General features: G+C 38.7%; 1 protein-coding gene across 2 annotated transcripts in view; it reads left to right on the top strand.

The window, feature by feature from the left end:
• Positions 1-22389, top strand: part of caln1 (calneuron 1) — a 57296-nt gene that overhangs the window by 8862 nt on the left and 26045 nt on the right. For both annotated transcript variants that reach the window (XM_040037783.1, XM_040037784.1), the window contains 3 exons: positions 162-283; positions 8768-8911; positions 15704-15816. In XM_040037783.1, the coding sequence (XP_039893717.1) occupies positions 162-283; positions 8768-8911; positions 15704-15816 (379 nt within the window). The remainder of the gene's footprint in view (positions 1-161; positions 284-8767; positions 8912-15703; positions 15817-22389) is intronic.

Raw genomic sequence — 22389 nt, 5'->3', positions numbered from 1 at the left:
GAAATGTCGCACACAGAAGCTGCTGTTTTTAGAAATGTGTAAGGTGGGCTTTTAATGGTTTGTTTGTTTTTGGAATTAATCCTCCAAGAGAAAAGACTCCTGTACAGCTCCTCTTTTCTACCCTCACTGCTGTCTAAATGATTTCTTCTATTGTCTCTCAGGGAGAAGATGCCGTTCCACCATGTAACGGCAGGCCTGCTCTACAAGGGGAACTACCTGAGCCGCTCGCTGTCCGACAGTGACAGCGACGTGTTGGCCAGCATCTCTGTTGAGGAGCTTGACGGTAGGACTCTTCTGTAAACTGGCTACTGTCCTCCCTTCCTTATCCTTGACGATTTATTCAAAGTGAATAGGCTGCTTACAATCTTCCTACCAACATAGTAATTGGCAACATCATGCAGCTAATATATTAATATTTATTACTGCTATATGTTGTTACTCAAACCTGAGAAGAAAATCATCCATAAAGGATCTTCTATTAAAAAATAAATAAAAAATGATGTGTTTCGTGTCTTCAGCAGAAGCAAAGCCAGGTTTAGGCTTTTATTCACCAACTGTTAACTTATTTATGCAACAAACACAAGTCCAGGCCTTGAGTTAAAAAAAACAAAACACACTTTTTAGACTTAAATAGTGTGACCTGGAAATGTTGCTGCAGTGCATACAAATGATTATAAAGCCACTGTGGCTTCATGTTTAGTTACACTTCATGCCAGCTTAAGAAGGGTGTAGGAACAGAGTTAACCCTCTCCAGGCAGACGTTGCAGATTTGCAACAGTTAAGAACTAACAACCTGATTACCCCACATACATATTTTATGAGGGGTTTTTTTTCTCAGAAGTACCACTGCAGGACATGGTTGTGCATTAGCAACAAAAAACTTAATTTGGGCCTGAGAGGGTTAAAGGAAAAAGTTACAAAAAGGTCAGAGAACAATTAGCCTGTAATTGAAATCCAACAAAGGTATTGAACATTTAAAGAATATTTGACTGTGTGTAAAGGGAAAAAATTATGTGTAAAATAAAAAAACAAGTATTTTGGACAATAGGCCTGTCCACACTGTAGACTCTAAATCTATGTGGATCTCTTTTTTTTTTTCCCCCAAAAGAGTCTGTTCTGTTCATTTTATTGCCAGAAACGCTTTGAGAGACAATGCGGCGCTACAACACGAGCAGCATCTGCCTCACCGAGTCAACCAGCCACAGAAATGCAGTATTCTCTACATAGCTTATCTTACCAGGAGCATTTGTGGTCTGCTGGCCTCTCTCTGTCCCAGATGCTGTGTTTATGAACCCTTTGTTTTGCAGTATGTCTGAGAGTAATCACCTGGGCCCGTGCAACACAAACCTGATCAATAATGGTCTGCTGGAGTCAGCAATAGCAACCTCACAGGTAGCAAACAAGCTAGACTTCCCAAGACCTTGAAAATATTAATCTTTTGATGCAACATTAAGCTGCTGCCTGGAAAATTGGCATTGCAAGGCATGGTAATGGCCAGATACTCTGTCAGGGTGGAGTTTTAATATGCACGAAGGGATTTGCTGTGTGTGAATTCCTCATTCCTGTTTCAATGGATTCACGCTGTTTAGTGAATACGAAATGATCTGTGGTTATAGGGTCCTGATGAGGTCCATTTAAAAACGCTATGACTGAGTCACTGTAGCCTGCCAGCACTGTAATTACTGCATAAGTATTTACCCTGAATTATATGCTGGATGGTATTACAGTGGGTTTGCAGACAGGTCACTAGTTTGAATAGTGAAAGTCAGTAGAACCAGGTGTGACGCACTCAGGCCCTCATAACTGATATTGTTAACAAAATGTGTCTCAGTCGTGCAGGTTACTTTTCCCAGTGATGTCTGTGATTGCTACTAATGTCCACTATGTCATTTAGAAATTAAAGAAGAAACAAGAAGCTTTTCTGGGGAATTACATGTCGGAATAAAACCACGACTTGTGGTGAGGGGAGCTTGGCTGTCTGCAGGTGCAGTGTGAAGTTTTGTGCCAACTAGAGGAGATAAAGAGGGGACTGTCGGTGATGATCCTAATTTTTTAGTATTGATTAGTTGTTGTTTTTTTTAAGCCATTTTTTTTAAAACAACTATGGTGTGGTAAGGTAGTTCCAGAAATTATACATCTTACAATATTCCAGAATATTAGCCTGCTTTCATGTGTGTTTGGGATCTTTGTCCTGTTGGAACATCCAGTTGTGTCCAAGTTTTAGCCTTCCAGATTTTGATTTGAGGTGAAGTTGAGGAATTTGGAGGTAGTTCTCCTTCCTCAGTATTCCATCCACCTGTACCAGTACCACTTGCAACAAAACAGCCCCAGTGCATGCTGTTACCACCACAGTTGATACAGAGTTTGTAAGCCTCACATTTTTTTTGCATGCAAGCACATCTTTTTTCATTGAGGCCAATCTTTATCTTGTCTGACCATAAAACTTTTCTCCAGAAGCCATTTGGCTTGTCCAAGTGGGCAGCTACAAATTTCAGTCAAGTTTGAAAGTGTTGATTTTTGGAGCAGGAGCTTCTTTTTTAAGCCGCACCCTCTTAGTGCATGGTGATATAAAACTCAATTTATTGTGGACAGTGCTGCTAGTGATCCAGCAGTTTCCTGGTCCCTGAACATCTCAGGCAATTTCCTCTCATCTGAGGGTGACAGTTTCAGTGTTCATCCAGACTTGGGTAAAATGGTGTCCAAATAACTTTGAACTTTGAATCTACAGTTGTTTAAAATTGACTCCAAGAGACTTTTCTATCTTGTGTTAATCTACAGTTTTCAATCATTAGAAGATCTTTAGATCATCACTGTCTTCACTGACTCTGACTTTCCCATTGTTATGAGTATTGTTTAATCCAGTGAGTGCTGTCTAACAAATAAAACTGCCAGCTTTATTCAATAGTGATCACTAATAGGTTAATAGGCCTTGGCCTTGTAAAGTTAAACAACATTATAGAATCTTCAGCACTACTTATTAAAAAAAAAAATATTTGAGCCTGTATGTCCATCCAAAATAAATTCAAATTTTTGGTTTTTAGAGTCATTAAAGATGTTTGTGGGGCAATCATTCCACTCTGGAAAAATAACAGACTTGTAAACTTTTAACCCCTGTAGCCCTTCAGTTTCAGTCCCCTGATACAGATTACTCAGCCTCTGCATTCTGCACATGTAACACTTCTGCTTCACAATATTTACTGTTTGTCCAGGGGTATTAAAAACCTTGCAGCTGAGCTCTCATATGACTGGTAGTGTGGAATCATTCAGCTGTTGAGTTTGTTGTTTAGTTTGTTAATGTTTTATCTCTCAGGAGGAGCTGCTGCTGCCAGCAGGGATTACTGAAGATAACAGCAGGCTCTTAAGTGTTTCTCACAGTAGGTACACCACTGTAAGATTTAAAATATGTCAGTCATTACGAGACTGCTGGCAGTTGTTCACCAGAAGCTGCTCTGGAAGAAGGGCAACTTTAATATGTGAGGTTGATCCTGACCAGTGTTTTCACTCCATGTTACAGCATCAAAGAGAGTTCACGTTTCCGTGTATTTTCTTATAACTAGAATGGGGGAAAATCTCTTGTAAGATGTAGGATTTATAACTAATTCTCAGAAACGCACTCGATAAGCTGTTCTCTGATCATCTGAATGTGAAATATTGTTCATGCCATTCCACACAAGCCTTTTTGCAGCGTTGCCCTTGCTCTGTGACCTGAGTGTAATCTTAAGAAGCTCTAAAAGCCATTTGTAACCTCTTTGCACCTCATTGGTTTCTTTAAAAGTGGACAGTTTTTGTCTTATTCATTACATAAATTGAATTATGGTGTAAGGAAGGCCCAGAAAAGAGCTTTTTGCAGAATAATAAGCCTTTCCTAACCAAGGACAAGCACAAACAACAAAACTTCAAGACTTTTCCTGCCCTGTGCGCTCTCTGGTCCATCCTGAATCTATCAGGGAAAACCATGTTAATCTGTGGCGTTAGATCCTGGAAGAACAAACTGAGCATTTATTACAAAGATGTTATTATTACATGACTCACAGTAATATTGGGGCTGTGAAGTTTCACAAAATTGATCATAATCTCATAATATTTGAAAACTGCTACTTACAGAAGATCAAATGATTAACTGTATGCTTTGACCTTATGTGATCTCTTAGTCATGCTGTTGCTGAGTGAGGTTAGTACTCCAGGGTGAGAGTTGCATGAGGTCATTGACCTTTGGTTGCATGTGTGAATTTACAGAAACTCCTAGAGAGTCTTCATCTTTCAAGTTTTATGCAAATCAGATGACTTCATCTGTTACCACAGGGCAGCTTGAGAGAATTTAAACTAGTTCAAAAGTTTGAATTTCAAGACATAATGAATTTTTAAATCTTTTATGACTGAAAACTAAATTTATTGAACTATTTTCACCACTCAGCTGACATTTCATTCAGTGTAATTCTGAAGGTGCACTGGGACAGTTCTAATGTAATAGCCCGGATGACAGACACCATAATATCAAATAGCATCGAAACACTCCACCACAAATTCAGATGAATATGCATCCACAGAGGCAGACCTGGGTGAGTTCACAGTTTTTTCTAAAGGTTTTGTGAGGGTGGTGCAAGAAATACTTCCTGGCTCTTCTTTCACAAAGCATGCTGAGTTAGAGCAGATGGCAGGAAGTCTACGGGTAATTTAGAGTTCCTTCAGCCAACCTAAAGAGACACTCAAAGAGACACACAACAAACATTTCCAACTCCAGTGGGATAAAAGAAGCTGTTCCCACTTCTGTTTTCTACGAGCACCAGGACAGTTACCAATAGGGAAGAAACTGGTTGTGCAATTAGCGCGGAGAGTACATGATGTATAGTTCTTGCATCCTGCAACAAACACAAAGAATCACACATACAGTCACACAGTTTTCAATAAACAATTCATCTGAGGAGGAGCTTGGGGAACTGTCCATGGTGCTGCCTGTGTTTTCCTTTACCCCAGTCACACTGGATACCACAGTACAGAATCCAATACTTAGTCATTAACACAGCACCAAACTCTAATGATAGGAATTGTTGTTGTTGTTGTTGTTGTTGTTATTGTTATTATTATTATTATTATTATTTAAAAACTGTTAAAATTATAATTTAAAGTCGGGCAGCCTCTGAAAAATGTCTTCAGACATTTATCTAACAATGTAATGTTCATTCATTGTGTCTGCATCAATCAGTTATTTTATTCTCTCTGAAAATTGAAGTCAAACTGCACTTGAGGTATTATAAATATACCACTGAATTTTTTAAATAATGTTCTTTAAACAAACCCACAATCCAAATCAGGCCTTTTGAGATTTCAGAAACAAAAAACATAATAAGAATTAGTGGAAAAAAATGAAGGTACAAATGAATAAAATCTGTTTTCTATGTAACACAAATATACAACAATTTGTTAACATTAAAAATACTTAAATACATTAAAACAAATACCATTTTAAAAATACCCACGTAATACTGTGTTGGGGGTATGAATATAAGACCTCTCTCTAACACAGGGAGACAGGCATCTACACACACACACACACACACACACACACACACACACACACACACACACACACACACACACACACACACACACACACACACCTACACTTACAACTAATTAGAATCATAAATCAATCATTTATGCATGAGGTACACTGCAGGCAAACTAATATGTATGCCTTTGATGTGATGGGTTGTTAGCGTGTGTGTGTGTGTGTGTGTGTGTGTGTGTGTGTCCTGGGACACATTATTTCCAGAAAAGTGTCTCATGTTCTTGCAAACGATGATGATGTTTTACGTGCTCAGGACCAGCTGGTTGGGGAAGCAGTAGCGTGCAATTTTGAAAAAGGTCAACAGGGACAAAGTCCTCTTATTTATCTACAGTTGGCACTCTTCTTTGCTTAATGGCACAATTCATTATTTACACACCATTTATCCTTTATTATTCCCAATCATTTGCGAGAAGATAAAATGCTTTTAGTGTGTTGCTTTGCAAAGCAGTTAATTGCAACACAATGTCATTTATTTAAGACTTTTTTTTTTCTTTCTCATTTGTCATTAAAATATTTGCTATCATCCAACCATTTTTTGATTACTTTTATGCACTTGTGAGAATATTACAAAAACAAACACTAGCTACCATCAAATATACATTTTGTATGCAGGGATTTGATTCTGAGTCTCGGATGTGATGTAAACTGATTGTGACTGTTTTTTATTGTTGTTGTTGTTGCTTCCATAGTGATTTGGTAAATGTCCTCTGCTTTTACATTTCCTGGGAAGGATTGGGTTAAACCGTGGTAAATGGCCTGCATTTGTGTAGCGCTTTTCTAGTCCCTAAGGACCCCAAAGCACTTTACACAACCAGTCATCCACCCATTCACACACACATTCACACACTGGTGATGGCAAGCTACATTGTAGCCACAGCCACCCTGGGGCGCTCTGACAGAGGCGAGGCTGCCGGACACTGCCACCACCGGGCCCTCTGACCACCACCAGTAGGCAACGGGTGAAGTGTCTTGCCCAAGGATACAACGACCGAGACTGTCCAAGCTGGGGCTCGAACTGGCAACCTTCCGATTACAAGACAAACTCCCAACTCTTGAGCCACGATCGCCCCCATAAACCATCTACTGTGCTCTCCCGTCTCAAATTATTCAGTGCTCAACAGCGTGCTCATGCATGTCATGCAGTCATAGTGTTCTTCAGAGAAGTGACATTCCTCTTCTATTTAAAAAAAAAAAAAAACACCAGACGCCTGTCCGTCTCTCTCCCTTTTCTTACCATGCATCCTCTCTTATCTGTAGGCACACTTATGAAATATGTATTTATTAAAGCACAGTGAAGCCTGCTGACTCCTTTTACTGATGGCTCGATCACACATCAAGCAGCTACTGAACCAGCTGTGTAAAAATAAGGCATTTTGGTCTCTGGTCTGAGAATTGGTGAGCTCAGCTTCAGTCGCTCAGATGACTAAAGAAGTCATTTGGATGAGTGATGAAACGTTTCTCCCACTGAAAACGGTACTTCCAGATAAATGGTATTGAATATGCATGTTCATTATCAATTTAAAGCTTTCTCAAATCATTCTATAAAGCAGAAACCGTTTTTATATGATGAACTTATTCTCTTATCAAATGATGTGACCAGTGTGGGAAGCCGCATCTAGGAAGTCACCGGGTAACATTTTGGGGTTTCTGGTGTATCTGGGTCAAGATTTTCTGTTCCGTCTGACGGTCACTGTATAAGAATGCAGATCCACTCATCCCTTGTCTTCACTACACTGTCTTCACTGCTTTACTACACATACATTCACACCTGTGGCTGTGGGAATAAACTTTTTTTTCATTCTGTGATGATGAATGGTCCATTAACAGTGCAAAATTTTAACATACCTTGTGAGTTTAAAAACACTGTGCAATGATAAACGGTGGCGACAAAAGTAGTCCTCCTCTGACTAAATGTTTGCAGTCTTATTCAACAGAAGGCAAACTACACTGTAAAATGATCATTTAGCTGAATCAACATTGCTTTCAATCGCAAAAGAAGCTGAACGTTACACACGAGCTTCACCAAATTGGTATTTTTAGTTTTATTATTCCCCTGTAGTTTATCTTCCCTGCAGTTACATGTATTCTCATAAGCACTGGTGACTCGAACAGCCAGAACATACTAAACCACACTACAGCAAAAAACAAGGCTTCAGTGTTTATTAGGCAACAACAAAGAAGGATGTTTAGCAGGATGGGAAGATTAAAATGTGTTTTTCTCTTATCTGTTGAATAGCATAGGTAGGGGTGTTATTCTACACAGTAAATGGTTCTATCGACTGAAGGAAAAATCCAATATCCTAAAGGTCACAAATTTAACGCTTGTAAGGGACGAAAAGCAGTGAAGCAAGTCCCACTCTAACTACCTCTTTTAGCGTAGCTTTGGATGATTGAAGCAGACCTAATCTGCTCATTTTAGATTTTATATTTTTATTCTTGGACTCGACATAATATACAGTTAAAAATAATAATAATTTGCCTCATAATCGGCCTCCGTGCAGTTCTTAAGTTCATTCATTGACTTAAATGAACAATTTGAATGCCTTTTTCCTCCCACTTTGAGCCAAGTTTCTCCTGATTGGCTGCCCCTCATAGACAGAAGGTTTAAATAGAAGGTGGATTCAGCTTTTCTGTTCACAGCCAGAACTACATGTCTGAGTTGACCCTATTAGGGATATTAGAGCATTCTGAAGTGTGAACCTTTGGCTCAAATTGATTTCTTTTTTATATATATTCCTCAAAAAGCAACAATCAAAGATAATATCATATACCAGCAGGTTACAGTGGAGAAGGTGAAATCATGAAAAGCTGAGGTGACAGTGGCTGTGACAGCAGGTGGAGAAAATGAATCAATGGTCGGAATTGATCTTGTTAACTTGAGGCAGTGGTGCGAGACCAATTGCATCACACAGCCCAAAGCTAGGTCAGACAGGAAGTAAGGGAGAGGGAAGAAGATAGAGGAAGGACTGTGGATGATGATGATGATGATGATGAATGAGGTGAAAGTTTGACTTCATTGAATGTATTGTGAAATAAAAGTCTCAAGAAGCATATCATTGCCAAAGAAAGGAATCCCAGAAATGCGAAAGACCAAGCAAAATAACTACGCTGAATAAGTGTTTGATTCCCCAAACTGGGAGCAGGAGGGGGTAAGCCCTATTTATAGATGCTGAGTCGATATCCTGTTTGTCTTGGCAGAGATCAGAGAGGCGTTTAAGGTGCTGGATCGTGATGGAAACGGGTTCATTTCCAAACAGGAGCTGGGCATGGCCATGCGGTCTCTGGGTTACATGCCCAGTGAGGTGGAGCTGGCCATTATCATGCAGAGACTAGACATGGATGGTGAGTCACATGTACACACACACACATGTAAAAATGCTCTGTGCAGTGCAGAATGGGATCCTCCCTCATGTGTTGCATAATAAAAATGTACACACCGTCAGTTTTTATTGTCTTATCAACGGGTAACTTCACAAATATCTACGGTAAACTGCAATATTTCTCTGTTCACTCTTTAGGCTTCAGATGCACTGATTACATCTCCCACCGTCTCATGCATAAAACATTTATTCATGCCTGCATGACTTTGTACTATTCTTGTTTTCAGCTACTTGCTTTATTCTCTTGACACATTGAATTATCAAAGTGAAATTGATGCCCAAGGAGAGCAAAGTAAATGAAGAAATTTGGAGATTAATCAAAAGTATGCATGCGTGAGATGGGGATAGTTTTTGTAGGTTTTTCACAATGGTTGCCCAGCAAGTACAGTTTGTATAATGTCATTGTAGTTCCTTCATAACTTGACAGTCTGGTGTGTGAAAATACATTTAAAAAAATGCATTATAACAACAACACGTATAAGATTCTTGCAACATAAAGAAATTAGCTGAGTTTTATTTCTGCAGCACTGTCCTCACCTGAGACATTTGAACTTTTTGTCCTCAGAGAGAACACTCTCAGCACCAAGAAAATACAAACTTAAGCTTTCTCTTCTTTTGCACAGAGCATTTCTGCCAATACGGTCGTCTGCGTTAACTGTGACTGACATTTAATAAAGGGTAGACTCTTAAAATTATATAAGACTGGGATGGGAAAATGCAATATGCAAATGTCAGATTGCTGAAAAAATATTCACATTTTTCATGTTTCTATCAGAGGCTTTGATAAGTGCTTTTCAGTCTCAGAAAGAGTGGAATACTATAAATGTTCAAGGCTGAATATTAAAGTTTAAGAAGTTAGACTGCCTTTATGCTTCTGACTCATCCACCACAGAATCCCAGGAGACCCTAACTGCTGCTGTGCCTCAGGGCCGGATCTTGTTGCATCGTCTGCCGCAACCAGAAGTTGAGGTTACTTTTGTCACAGCAGCTTTTGTCACCAACGTCCAGAGCTGTTTGTTTATTTATTCCCTTTCTTGTCATTTATCTTAGTGTATTGAATCTGAGTTTGCTGTGGTTTCAAAAACCTCTTTTAATCAACTAGGTCAATTTGTTTGTATCGATAAATGTCTTTAGCAAAATACTGGGGATTTTTCTTTATTTGGGCAGTATTGAATGCTGGAGCTGGCTGAATACAGAGTCAGGATACAGTCTAATTTTGAAAATGAACATAGAATAAGGTAACTCGGATCAAAAAAGAGATGGCACTAATGCAGGAGGCCAGTAGGAGGTAGGTTGTGTTTCCAAATAGGCTTAAAACATGGAACTGTGGAGTACTGGGAGCTTAACTGGAAATGTTATGGGTATTGTCATCTGCCAACACACACATCAAATCCTGCATGAGCTAAATGACCTCAAAGAAACACACAGTGCACAAACAAATATAAGAAAAAAATTCAGCACATGTTGTTTGAAAGAAATTATTTTGCAATTCAGCAATTCTCTTCTCGTGTGTATGTCCAGCAATGTATTGATGAAGAGCGTCAAGGGGGCGCTGAATGAGGGAGAGTAAGGGTATTAGCAGATGAGTGGGAATGGATGATGGTGATTGTATCCTGGCCAGGTGGGCAGCTGTGAGGCTCTTTCACAGCCATTGATTCTTTGCCCAGCTGCCAACTCCAGCTGATCTCCAGAAGATACTGATCGGTTATGTGTTCTGCTTCTCTCTTCTGCCAAACCAATCCATGTGATAGTTGCTGAGCTCTGTTTGCCCTTCGTGCAGAGGTGTGACTCCTCTTCTTTGTTCCTAATCACAGCATTGCACCAGTCTTTGTTGTTCACTCAGATTACACTTGCTCTTTGTTGTACTGATAATGGTCATGTCTTCAATCTGTAAATTCTGAATACCAACATTTGCTTTTATTCCCTCCTGTCATTTGCCTGATTTGTTATCTTGACAGTGAGCAGGATTCTGCATATTTCTTTAATAATTCATTGTTCTGTTTCCAGCTGAAATGAAATGCTTGGTTGTGACATAACACAGGAAGAAACTGTTCAAAAGCAGGTGGCTTGGGCTATGACAGACACAGAAAGTGACTCAGTGACTTTGTGCATAATGTTCAGCTGTCAGAAACTGCGGATACATCAAAATGGGAGCTGAGATGCAACTGTGGTGTTTTAGGGAATAGTGAATTACGCTGTACTGTGGTTTGTTTGTTTTTCTTTGAGGCTTTGTGCATGTTTGGTACAGCATCGAGGAATAATTTAAACAGTAGTAATTATCAAATTGGACAATCAACGTGGCTTGTTGTCATTCAGTTTGCACACGAGTTTTTATCTGGTTTATCTTCTGTAATGGAAGTAAAAACTTTGGGTGCTACTAAAACAAGTGAACTAATAAATGTGTTAATGCACGTTGTAGAAGTATTCATGCACACAGGCTTGGAATTACATAAACCGATACAACAATGTAGCAAGAAGCAAACTGAACACATTGTTTCCCAGAGGAGCTGCCTTCCTGACAGCACCACTGGGGAGAAACACCTTCTTAGAAGTGGAGGGAATAAAATGTGCAACACTGGGGTAAACTATTTAATGCTCGCTGTAGTAATATGCACATAATTCAGCGGATTTTGTGTGTATTGCTAAATACTGAGATTGTTCATAGTTATGTAAGTTATGTGGCGGGGCTTGATCAAACTTGTTTGTCCAGTACATCCCACAGATGCATGATCGGATTGAGCCTGGGAAAATTTTGAGGCCAAGTCAACACCTGAAACTCACTTTTGTGCTCCTCAAACCATTTCTGAAGCACTTTTCCTTTGTGGCAGGGCACATCATCCTGCTGAAAGAGGCCATAGCCTTTAGGGCAGGGGTGGCCAATTCCAGGCCTCGAGGGCCGGCGTCCTGCAGGTTTTAGATCTCACCCTGGGTCTACACACCTGAATAAAATGATTAGTTCATTACCAGCCTCTGGAGAGCTGCAAGACATGTTGAGAAGGTAATTTAGCCATTTGAATCAGCTGTGTTGGATCAAGGACACATCTAAAACCTGCAGGACACCGGCCCTTGAGGCCTGGAGTTGCCCACCCCTGCTTTAGGGAATACCGTTCCCATGAAAGGATGTGCATTGCCTGCAACAATGTAGGTGGTAGGTGTCAAAGTAACATTCATATTCAACATAAATGGCAGAAGCCAAAGTTTCCCAGCAGAACAATCCCCAAAGCAGCACACTGCCTCGGTTGGCTTGCCTTCCTCTTATAGTGCATTTTAGTAGCAGGTATTCCCGACCAGCCACATGATGTGAAAGAAAACACGATTCTTCAGACAAGGCAATCTTTTCCATTGCTCCATGGTCCAGTTCTGATCCTCACATGCCCATTGTTGGTGCTTTTGGCAGCTGACAGGGGTCAGCCTGCCTGCAGCTATGCAGTCTCATCCAAACTGTAATACATTGTGTATTCTGACACCTTCCTATCAGAACCAGCATTAACTTTTTCAACAATCTGAACAACGGTAACTCGTCCGTTAGATCGGACCACACAGGCCAGCCTTTGCTCCCCACATGCATCAGAGAGCCTTGGTTGCCCATGACCCTGTCTCTGGTTCCCCACTGTTCCTTCATTGGGCCACTTTTGATATATGCTGACCACTGCAAACTGGGAACACTCCACAAAAACTGCAGTTTTGGAGATGCTCTGATCCATTTGTCTAACATTCACAATTTGGCCCGTGTTTAGACTTTCCTTTTTCCTGCTTCTAAGACATGAACTCTGAGGGCAAAACATTCACATGCTTCCTAATATAACCCACCTGTTAACAAGAGCCATGATAAAGAGACATCTTTTGTTATTGTTTTAGTGGTCACAATGTTATGCCTGATCTGTGTATATATTATCTCCTATTGTCCTTTGTCATGTCATCCCTCTTTGCGGTTTGTTTCCTTGCCCTGTGTGTTATGATTTTTGTACATTTTGGATTCCCTGCTCTGTGAATTGGATTACCTGTGAGTGATCAGCATTAAAGGTGGATTTTGAGTTTATTTTCTGTCTGTCAAGTTCTGCATTTGGGTCCACGATCTGCCTTCCATGCAGCAAATCCTTAAGAGTCACTTTAACTCACTTTTTAGTTGATGGGTTTCTGAGGAGCTGTCAAAAGAGAGCGGAAAGTTTTAAAAATGTTACATTTTTGGCATGACAGACAAATTGAGCAAACACAGAGAGCCAAAGATTTCAGTGACAAATTAATTTAAACCACATTTCTCAAAGACATCAGTCAAAAAAGAAAAATTACCACCTATGTTCAGTAGTTTAGGCGTACTAGTTGAAAGTAGTAGGGGGAGGATTTTGGATTATTCCATAAGGTTTAATGTTTGTAGGTGTTATGGTTTGATGCAAGTTATTCCCCAGCTTACATTCTCCTTCTTCATTTTTTATCACATTCTTTTACTATTTACAGCATTAAAAAGAAAATAACCTTCTAAAAAAAGAAAATAAAGGAAAACTTTTCTTTTAATTCTTTAAGCCCATCAGTTCGTTCCAGTAAATGCAGACTGTCACTCCTGGGAAAGCAGGTGGCTGAGTGGAGTGCTATTTTAGTCATTACTTCAGAGCTACTTTAGAATTATTCATTCTGAAGCAGTTTCCTTCATGCCCCCATGCTTTGTGAGGAGCTTCTTCATATTCCCTAGAGCAGAAAATATCCTAGGATTGCCGCAAACAGGTATTTAACTCGCTGATCATTCGTTCATTCATTTATTTTTTTCTGCCCACTTGATTTCCACTCTGGACCTCCAGGGGGGCTGCAGCCTCTGCAGTGCAGAGTGCACCTTGTGTGGGAGGTGCATATTACAATATGGCATATGGAGTATTATGATTCATCTTTGGTATTGGTGGTGGTGTCTTTTTTCCTGAGATGCTTTAGTCTTACCTAGTATAAAAACAATAGTGGCGCTTTAAACAACTTCCCATAACATGTGTGTATACTAGTCTGTTCTAAATGTATGCATGATTGTTTTTCATCCTGTCTTACCTCGAACCCTTTCACCCAGTCCACCTTCACCTCTACTGTCACCCATCCATCTTCCAAGCTTGACATCCTCGAATCCTGATGTTGCTTCATCTGGCCTGTAGCCCTGCATTTGCCCTGCTGAATATGTATGGGCAGAAGTCAATGACATGTTAGTGTGCCAAGCATCCTCCAGAGTGGGTGTCGCTATTGAAGGGAGTGGTAGGGGCAGATAGAGGCGTCCTGCATCGGTAACTTTCCACTGACAAGGCCCGATACTCATCTGCACATAAAGCAGGAGCAGGTGGGAAGAAGAGAGAAGAGCAATTAGTTTACAACAGTGACAGAGAAACACAGGACACAAAAAAGAAAAGAAAGACAAACTAGGTTTTGAAAGACCAAAGATGACAAAGAATTCAACGTGTTTTGTTGTTCAAAATCAACTTTCTCTTTATTTAGGTTTTATGTCATGGCTTTGTTCAATAGGACTGAATTCAGAGTGTGTCTCTGAGCAGATTTATTTGAAATCCGGAGACTGCAATTCTCTATGGGCTTTGGTGATTTTGTTTCCAACTCATCTCATTTTTCACAATTCCCATAACCTATAATGTGCAGCGACTATTGTCAGTGTAGGTTTGGGTCATTTAAACACTGAAACTATGAAACCGGGCAAACGCTACAGAGGGAAGATAATGAAACCCTGCTGGGGGTTTCATTATATAAGACAAAAAAGGCTATACATTTAAGGGCATTCAGCTGGATCAATATAAAACTCTGATCTGTTTGTTTGAATTGTTCCCGTCTTCAAAGTTTTGATGCTTTGTTCTGGCAGTAGCTGTAACAACTATCAGCAGGCATCTGAGATCAGTGGTGCTGGAATTGATGTTCACTGCAGGACTCCATGTTTTGAGTGATGAAGTAGCTGCAAACTTTGATCTGCTCCACAGTCTGCATTATAGATCTAGTCAGAACTCAGTTTTTTTTTTTTAATGTCTCATCTCAATAGTAAATGTCATATTGAACTGTGTTATTTGAAGCATGCTGGCTCAAATAATATAGGGCGAAGACAGTGCAGCATCCAGAATTCTCTTTATGGTGGAACAACACTTTCTCCCACACATTGTAGAAACCTTTTGAATCCCCAGAGGCCTCAAGACTGTCTATACATTCACTTTTTTCCAAGAGGCCAGTCAAACTGGCCACATTCTTAATAATGCATAAATTAACTTTGTATTTAAACTGTAAAAACTGCCCCCTCCACATGCTTTTTAATGAAAAGGAAGTTGCTGCATAGATCAAAATTTATTTTTTCTACCAGGCTGTAAATATGTGTATTTGTCCTTGATGTAAATATGTAAAAATTGTGTATGTTTCTGTTCTGTGTCTTGTGTACTGTTAGTTTGTATATGTGTCTTCTTGCTGCTGTTACACCCAAATTTCCCCTTGTGGGACAATTAAAGGATTAATTATTCTATTCTATTCTATTCTATTCTATTCTACTATATCTGCCACAAGTGGCCATTAGAGGAACTGCACTTGATTTTTCAGCTCCACAGGTTCCTGCTTACTAATAACTGCTTTCCTTTGTGCATCTGCAGCTCACAGAAGAAAAATAAATCACATTATAGGATAGAAAACAACTAACGATGATGGATTTTATTATTGGGAAAATTTTTAGATGTTTGTTAGATGACAAATGCCATGAGTGCTTCGTCATTGATCAACAATCTGTCCTCTCTTTCACCATCAGGGGACGGGCAGGTTGATTTTGAGGAGTTCATGACGATTCTTGGTCCCAAGCTCCTCTCATCTGAAACAAGAGAAGGCTTTCTGGGCAGCACAATCGATACCATCTTCTGGCAGGTAAATCTTGATTCTCTTTTACCTTTATTCTCTGTCACACATCTGTTTTGTTACCATTTCTGAGTCATGAAATGAACTGGATGTGATGATGAGACAGATGCTATATGTCTGAGCTGAAATATAAATGCAGCATCATTCTTCTACGTCTTTGTTTTAACTGAAAACCAAGGAGCAGGATTTTTAAATCTCTTTACAAAAACAAAGCTGCATGTTGGTCCAGGAATGCTGTCCTCAGTCTACTGTTCTTAAAAAGTGTGGTCGAGTTTGTCTGGTTTCCTCTAGATCTCTCACATTACATTACATGATTGGTTACTGCATCATTACGGTGCAAATGATGACCAACTGAAAAGGTACATTTTAATTTTAGTATTAAAGAATTAAAAAATAACAAAACACCAATGCCAAATTAACCTAATTACACTAATTAACTGTACTATGAAAGCAAAATAGAGCTCATATATATTCTACATCTTTAATGAAGCTGTGCAGAGTTTTAATTAGTTTTGCTCTTACACAATCAACTCTGTGAATATATTTTAGATTTTATGTTCCCGAAAAAGAATATTTGTGTTAAAGTGACGACATCCTGGAGCAGCTAAAGTGTGACGTGTCTTCTGTGCACTAATGGATTCTGCAGTGAAATACAGTCTTCTGAATTTAACTCCATTTCCAGATTTTTTCAATCCTTTTTTGAAGGGCAGTGCAAATATATATCCATCCATCCATCCATTCGCTCCCGCTTATCCTTTTCAGGGTCGCGGGGGGCGCTGGAGCCTATCCCAGCTGTCATAGGGCGAGAGGCGGGATACACCCTGGACAGGACGCCAGTCTGTCGCAGGGCTGCAAATATATATATATATTATATATACTGATCTCCGTTGAGTTGTACTGTGATCGACTCACAGCATAAAGGGGTTTCAGAATCTGAGAACAGTAGTAAAAAATGTCTGAGTAAAATAGTTTTGCTTTGAGTGAGCTAGAGTGTTTAACACACACAGACGCACAATAGAATGGAGGACAGAGCCTGAATGGGCATGTAGACAAATCTGGTATGTGTGAGAGAAAGAGCAGAGCATTTGGCACTGATAGTAACACTTGGCAAGCCTGCCCCCCTGATGTAATCATCAGCTTGACCCAGGCTTTTTCTCAGGGGAATGAGCTTGTGGTTTACACCGTGAGGACACAAGTCTTTAGAGGTATGAGCGCAGGACGGCAAATGTACTGCCAGCCACATTTGGCCGATGCAGTGACCTTGGCTTGTAAAGAAGAGCGGTTGGCTTGAAACAGTTTGTTTCATTTTTTTTTTATTTTTTTCAACCCCTCAAGTAAAACTGGTTGTGGTTTACAGTTTGTTACTCCTGCACTAATAAACCCACATTTCAAGTCAAGACGAATGCCCAGACGCAGAAATCAAACACCTCATCAAATGTGTGGAGCACATTCAGAGGGAAAATGCACTGCAGACCATCTTTTATCATAATTATTTCTTCACTCACCTCACAGATGATTACTTGCTTGAGACGTTACAATTGTGTGCCTAGTTTATTTTATTGTTAATAGTGTATAACTGAGCCTTATTCAAAGAATTTGTTTCAGTGTTCCTCTTTGAATACATAAGTGTTTTTTTCCTAATTATTAGAATATTGGAGTAGATGTTGAATTTTTTACCTTGTATCCTAGTACCAGGGTGTTAAAGGTGATTTTTATGAAATATCTCAATAAATGTTGCATCCACTCTGCAGACAGTAACATGCAGTGTTTTGTGTTTGGTGGGACAATTGAAAAATGAAAATGATCTTAGCAATGCAAGTATGCATGGAGAAAAATAACACTATCGGCTCAAAAGCCTTCCCATCAGTTCAGCAGACGCTGAATAAACCATCAGCTGAGACAACTCATGCTGCTGGCTCATTATGTCCCACTCATTAAGATTCAGAATCAGCACTTCAAATCAACAGCTCTTACATGCTTAGAAAAATGCAATTCCTTTGTGGTCGTAAACAACAGGATAAAAAAATATATCACATTCATTTAAAAAAAAGAAAAAGAGAGAGAGAGAGACAGGGAGACAGTAGAAATGTTTTTTTTCCTTCTTGCTGACAATGATGCTTAATGCATTATAGTTTTACTCGCTGAAGATGCACAATTCAGTGCCATTAACAGGAAAGAAACATATAATGACTATGTGAAATGTGAAAGACGTGGTAGAGATGAACCAAGATCACATTATGAGTGTTTGTTGGTTTTTACTGCAGTAAAAATAGGCTGTTGAAGAAAATAACATCTGTTGTTTCAGCCCAACCATATTTCAATAGAAGTTGTTGGAGACAAAACAAATGCTAAGGAGAGTTGGTGTCAGATATAAACTGTAATCTTTAGTTCCAAATTAATGCTAGCTGTGATTTGCATCGGGCGTAATGTGCAAATTGTCAGAGAATGCAAAGTTTTTAGCCATAATAAGCTTTTTAGTCGAATTCCATCCATTTTTTTTACCTAACTAGAATTGCAGGATGTTGGAGTCAGTCCTAGCTGGGCGACGAGCAGGGTACAGCCTGAACATGTGCAATACAAAGACGCTGACAGCTGTTCACACCAACAGCTAATTTAGAATCAACCTAATATGTTTTCAGACACGTGAGAACATGCAAACTCTACACAGCGGACCAAGAAGTACAAACCCATGGTATAAAATGACATTTTCATTATGGTGCCAAGGTAAAGACCTTAAAATATTATGCAGCACAACCCAGTCTGGCAGAACCAGACTGAGGGAAGATGGTTAAGGTCTACAAAAACTGGAATGATAGGGAAGTCAAGAGAGGAGAGCAAAGACTAAAAAAAGAAGTAATAATAAAACAAATAAATGATATAGTAAGTCAGTCAGCTAATATGTAATTTTTATTTTCCCCATAATGGTAACTTAGAGAAACTGCCACAAGTATAGTTCAGGAAACAACAAAGTAAATATAATACTCCACTACATTAGGAAACGGTATACTGTATGTGCAAAGTTGGGCTTCAATAATGACATTCATAATTCTCATCATGACGTAAAACATTTTAAATTTTCAGTAGCTTTTAAAACCGTTGAATATATAACAGTTAAGAATAATTTCAATGATATAGACTCACAGCTGCAGATTTGTCAGTTTTATATCCATGAGGCAGATTCCCCAAAGCTCTGTTGAATGGAGATCTGTAGAGGTCATCTAAGTACATGGAGCTCATGCAGAAGAAACCAGTAGGAGGTGATTCGAGCTTTGTGACATGGTCCGCTAGTTTGCTAGAAGCAGTGATCAGATTGGTACACTGTGGTCACAAAGGGATAGTTAGGTTTCACCATTTAAACGATGCTCACATGGTACCAAGGGGCCTAAAGTGCCAAGAAAATACCCCCCACACCAGTAGACCATCAACAGGATGAACCGCTAATAATAGACAGGATGGAGCCATGCATTCATGTTGCTCATACTAAATTCTGAGGCTATCCTCTTAATGTTGCAGAATAGCTCGAGACCCATCAGACCAGAGACCGTTCAAGCCCATCTGCTTGAGGGTTCAACATGTTGTGTGTTCAGAGACATACCGTGGTTGTAATAAATGGTTATTTGAGTTGCTGTTGCCTTCCTATCATTGATTGGTAATTGATTGATTGATTGATTGGTAATTTATTTCAACATGTGAACAATATACAAGTACATTTAGAAAAGAAATAAGAGAGAAAAAAAATACTATACAAATTACATACAAAAAAACATTCTGATTAATTTACATGTTGAAAGGGAGTGGGAAGAAGTATACACTTATTTAATCCCACCCCTTTGCCATAAATTATCAGTGAATATTTAGTCAGCTTCCTTACTGATATAATTTGTAATAAAAATAGTGAACAGATTTCTGATATACTATATACTATAATATCACATCATGAATTTTTTGTTTGTTTGTTTGTTTTTAAATAGAGACATTCACTTAATTTAAATATTTTCCTTTTCTTTATAGATCGAGAAGATCATATTTTTATAACTCTTTTTGAACAGTTTTATGTTTGGACATTGCTTTAATTCCATATTCAGACTGTTCCATAGTTTCACTCCATGAACAGAAACACAAAAGCCTTTTCTTGTAGTACGTACCTTCATTGTTTTGAAGTTACAAAAACCCCTTAAATTATAACTTCCTTCTTTCAAAAAAAACATACTCTGAATATTACCTGGCAGTTCTTTATTTTTTGCTTTGAATAGAATTTGTGCTGTTTGGAATTTCACTATATCGTCAATTTTCAATATTTCAGACTGCAAAAATAGTGAGTTTGTATGTTCCCTATAACCTGCATTGTGGATGATTCGAATTGCTTTTTTTTGAAGAGTAAAAAGTGAATGTAATGTGGTTTTATAGTTATTGCCCCAGACCTCTGCACAATAGCTTAAGTATGGTGAAACCAGTGAACAGTAGAGAACATGAAGTGATGTTCTGTCGAATACCTGTTTTGCCTTGTTTAGTACTGCAATGCTTCGTGATACTTTGGAATGAATATATCTTACGTGAGCTCTCCAGTTAAGTTTTTCATCTATTATTACCCCCAGAAATTTATTTTCACTGACTCTTTCAATATCAACACCATTTATTTGAATCTTTGCATTTGTATTTAAACTACTATTTCCAAATAACATCAGTTTAGATTTATTCAAATTTAATGATAATTTGTTTTTATCAAGCCAGAACTTCATCATCATCATCATCTCAAAGCATTTTCACCCAGAGAACTGCCACTGTCTGGATAATTCCTTTACCTCATTCACTATAAACTCTGCACATGGTTGTGCAGGAAAATGCCAACAGATCAGGAGCTTCTGAAATAATCAGACCAGCCTGTCTGTCAACAACAAGGATGTTATGCTTACCTTTCTTACCATTCTGATGTTCAGTTTTACATACTTGCACTGACCATGTCTACATGCCTAAATGAACTGAGTTGCTATCCTGTGATTGGCTCCTTAGACATTTGCAGATAGTTATGAGCCGTTGAAGAGAGGTACATAACAAAGGGGCTGGTGAGTGTAAGTTCAGGTATAACAGTGATGTCTGCAACTGAATAGAAATCTTTAAAATCTTTAGAATATAGTATGTAGTCCCATGGACTGGATCTGAGGAGTCAAGAAATTTGTTCTGCCTTTACAACCAAATAAAGCAGTCTCTGGCTGTATAGTATATGCTTACTATATGTTTCCCAGAACCTTTCCCAGACATGCTTTATATAACTTTTTATAATTATGCTTATAATTATTAGAATTAACATCCTTCAAATCTTGAACTTTACATTGATTTAGCACATCTTAATCATTTGCTTTGATGGAAGCAATATATTCAATAATCGTGACAAGGAAACAACGTGCACAATACTGATAATATTTTCGCTGTAGGCGTTTTGTGCAACACTTAAAAAAATTCAGTTTTCAAAGCATTTTACGGAGTACACTTTCCTTCTTTGCCAGCATTTGTTTTCTGTGCTCGTCCATCAGAGCAGAGCGGGATTCGTTCAGCAGGAGTGTGACACAAGCACACCCTGCACTCAAATGAACCTTATATTTTGTTGTGGTTCAGTCCTTTTGAACCCTGAGAGTAGCTCTGTTCTTGACTTGGAAGAGAGATTTTTTCATTCCAGCGATATCAAGCAAAGTGTCACATCCTCACCAGCTGGGGTGATGGGATAATGATTCACTCGCTGTCACACACTCACTTTCCTACTCACCCGTATCTGCTCCTGAACAGTTTGTTAATGTATCTAATTATCCCATTGGATAATTATGAGCTTGTATTTTAACAACTGCAAACATTAAAGTTTTTTTTTTTAAGTCAGCAGCAGCAGCCTGATTAACAAGACAAGCGAATAGTAAACAAAACAATGAACATTCGTAAAATCGTTTTTCAATGCCTGCTTGATTGAGATCAAAATTATTTTAAATTTTGATTTTTCATGTGCAAGCACTTAATTCCTTCAACTGAAAATTACTGAAGATGTATGGAATACTTGTTATATAAGATCAAAGCTCCCCTGCACTTTAATTGCAGGTCAGTGTACCTTGCATTGTGCTAATTAATCCCTGAGTAGGATGGTGACTCATCAGTGAGAATAGTAGAAATGGAGATCATATAAGTTGTGAAGATAATGAGTCAGAGGTCAGATCTGGTCAAACGCAGTGTGTTTCCTCTTTGTGCGCTTGAGATTTATCAGTTTTTAATTAGTGAACTTCAAGGTAATAGTGTGTACCTTTTCAAGGATCATAAAGGTACAATAAAACTTACTTATTTGCACCATTTCTCAATATTAACTATACCCATATGTTTTGAAATTTATATTCTGTTAAACAAAAATAAAAAAATAATTTAATAAATTTCATTCAATAGACCATAGATTCTCTATCAGTCTTGTATGTCAGTGGCACGGAGTTACACTCTTTCCTAACAGCAAGAAGGTCTTTTTACTTTTGGGGTTTTCTTCAGGTGTTCTGGTTTCCTTTCAATTCAGTTCATAATTGTAACTTGGTGTACATGTTGATATGAATTGGATAA

This window comes from Simochromis diagramma, unplaced genomic scaffold (assembly GCF_900408965.1).
Source record: "Simochromis diagramma unplaced genomic scaffold, fSimDia1.1 OVJJ01000463.1, whole genome shotgun sequence".
NCBI lineage: Eukaryota > Metazoa > Chordata > Actinopteri > Cichliformes > Cichlidae > Simochromis > Simochromis diagramma.
This window is presented reverse-complemented; position numbering and strand designations above follow the sequence as displayed.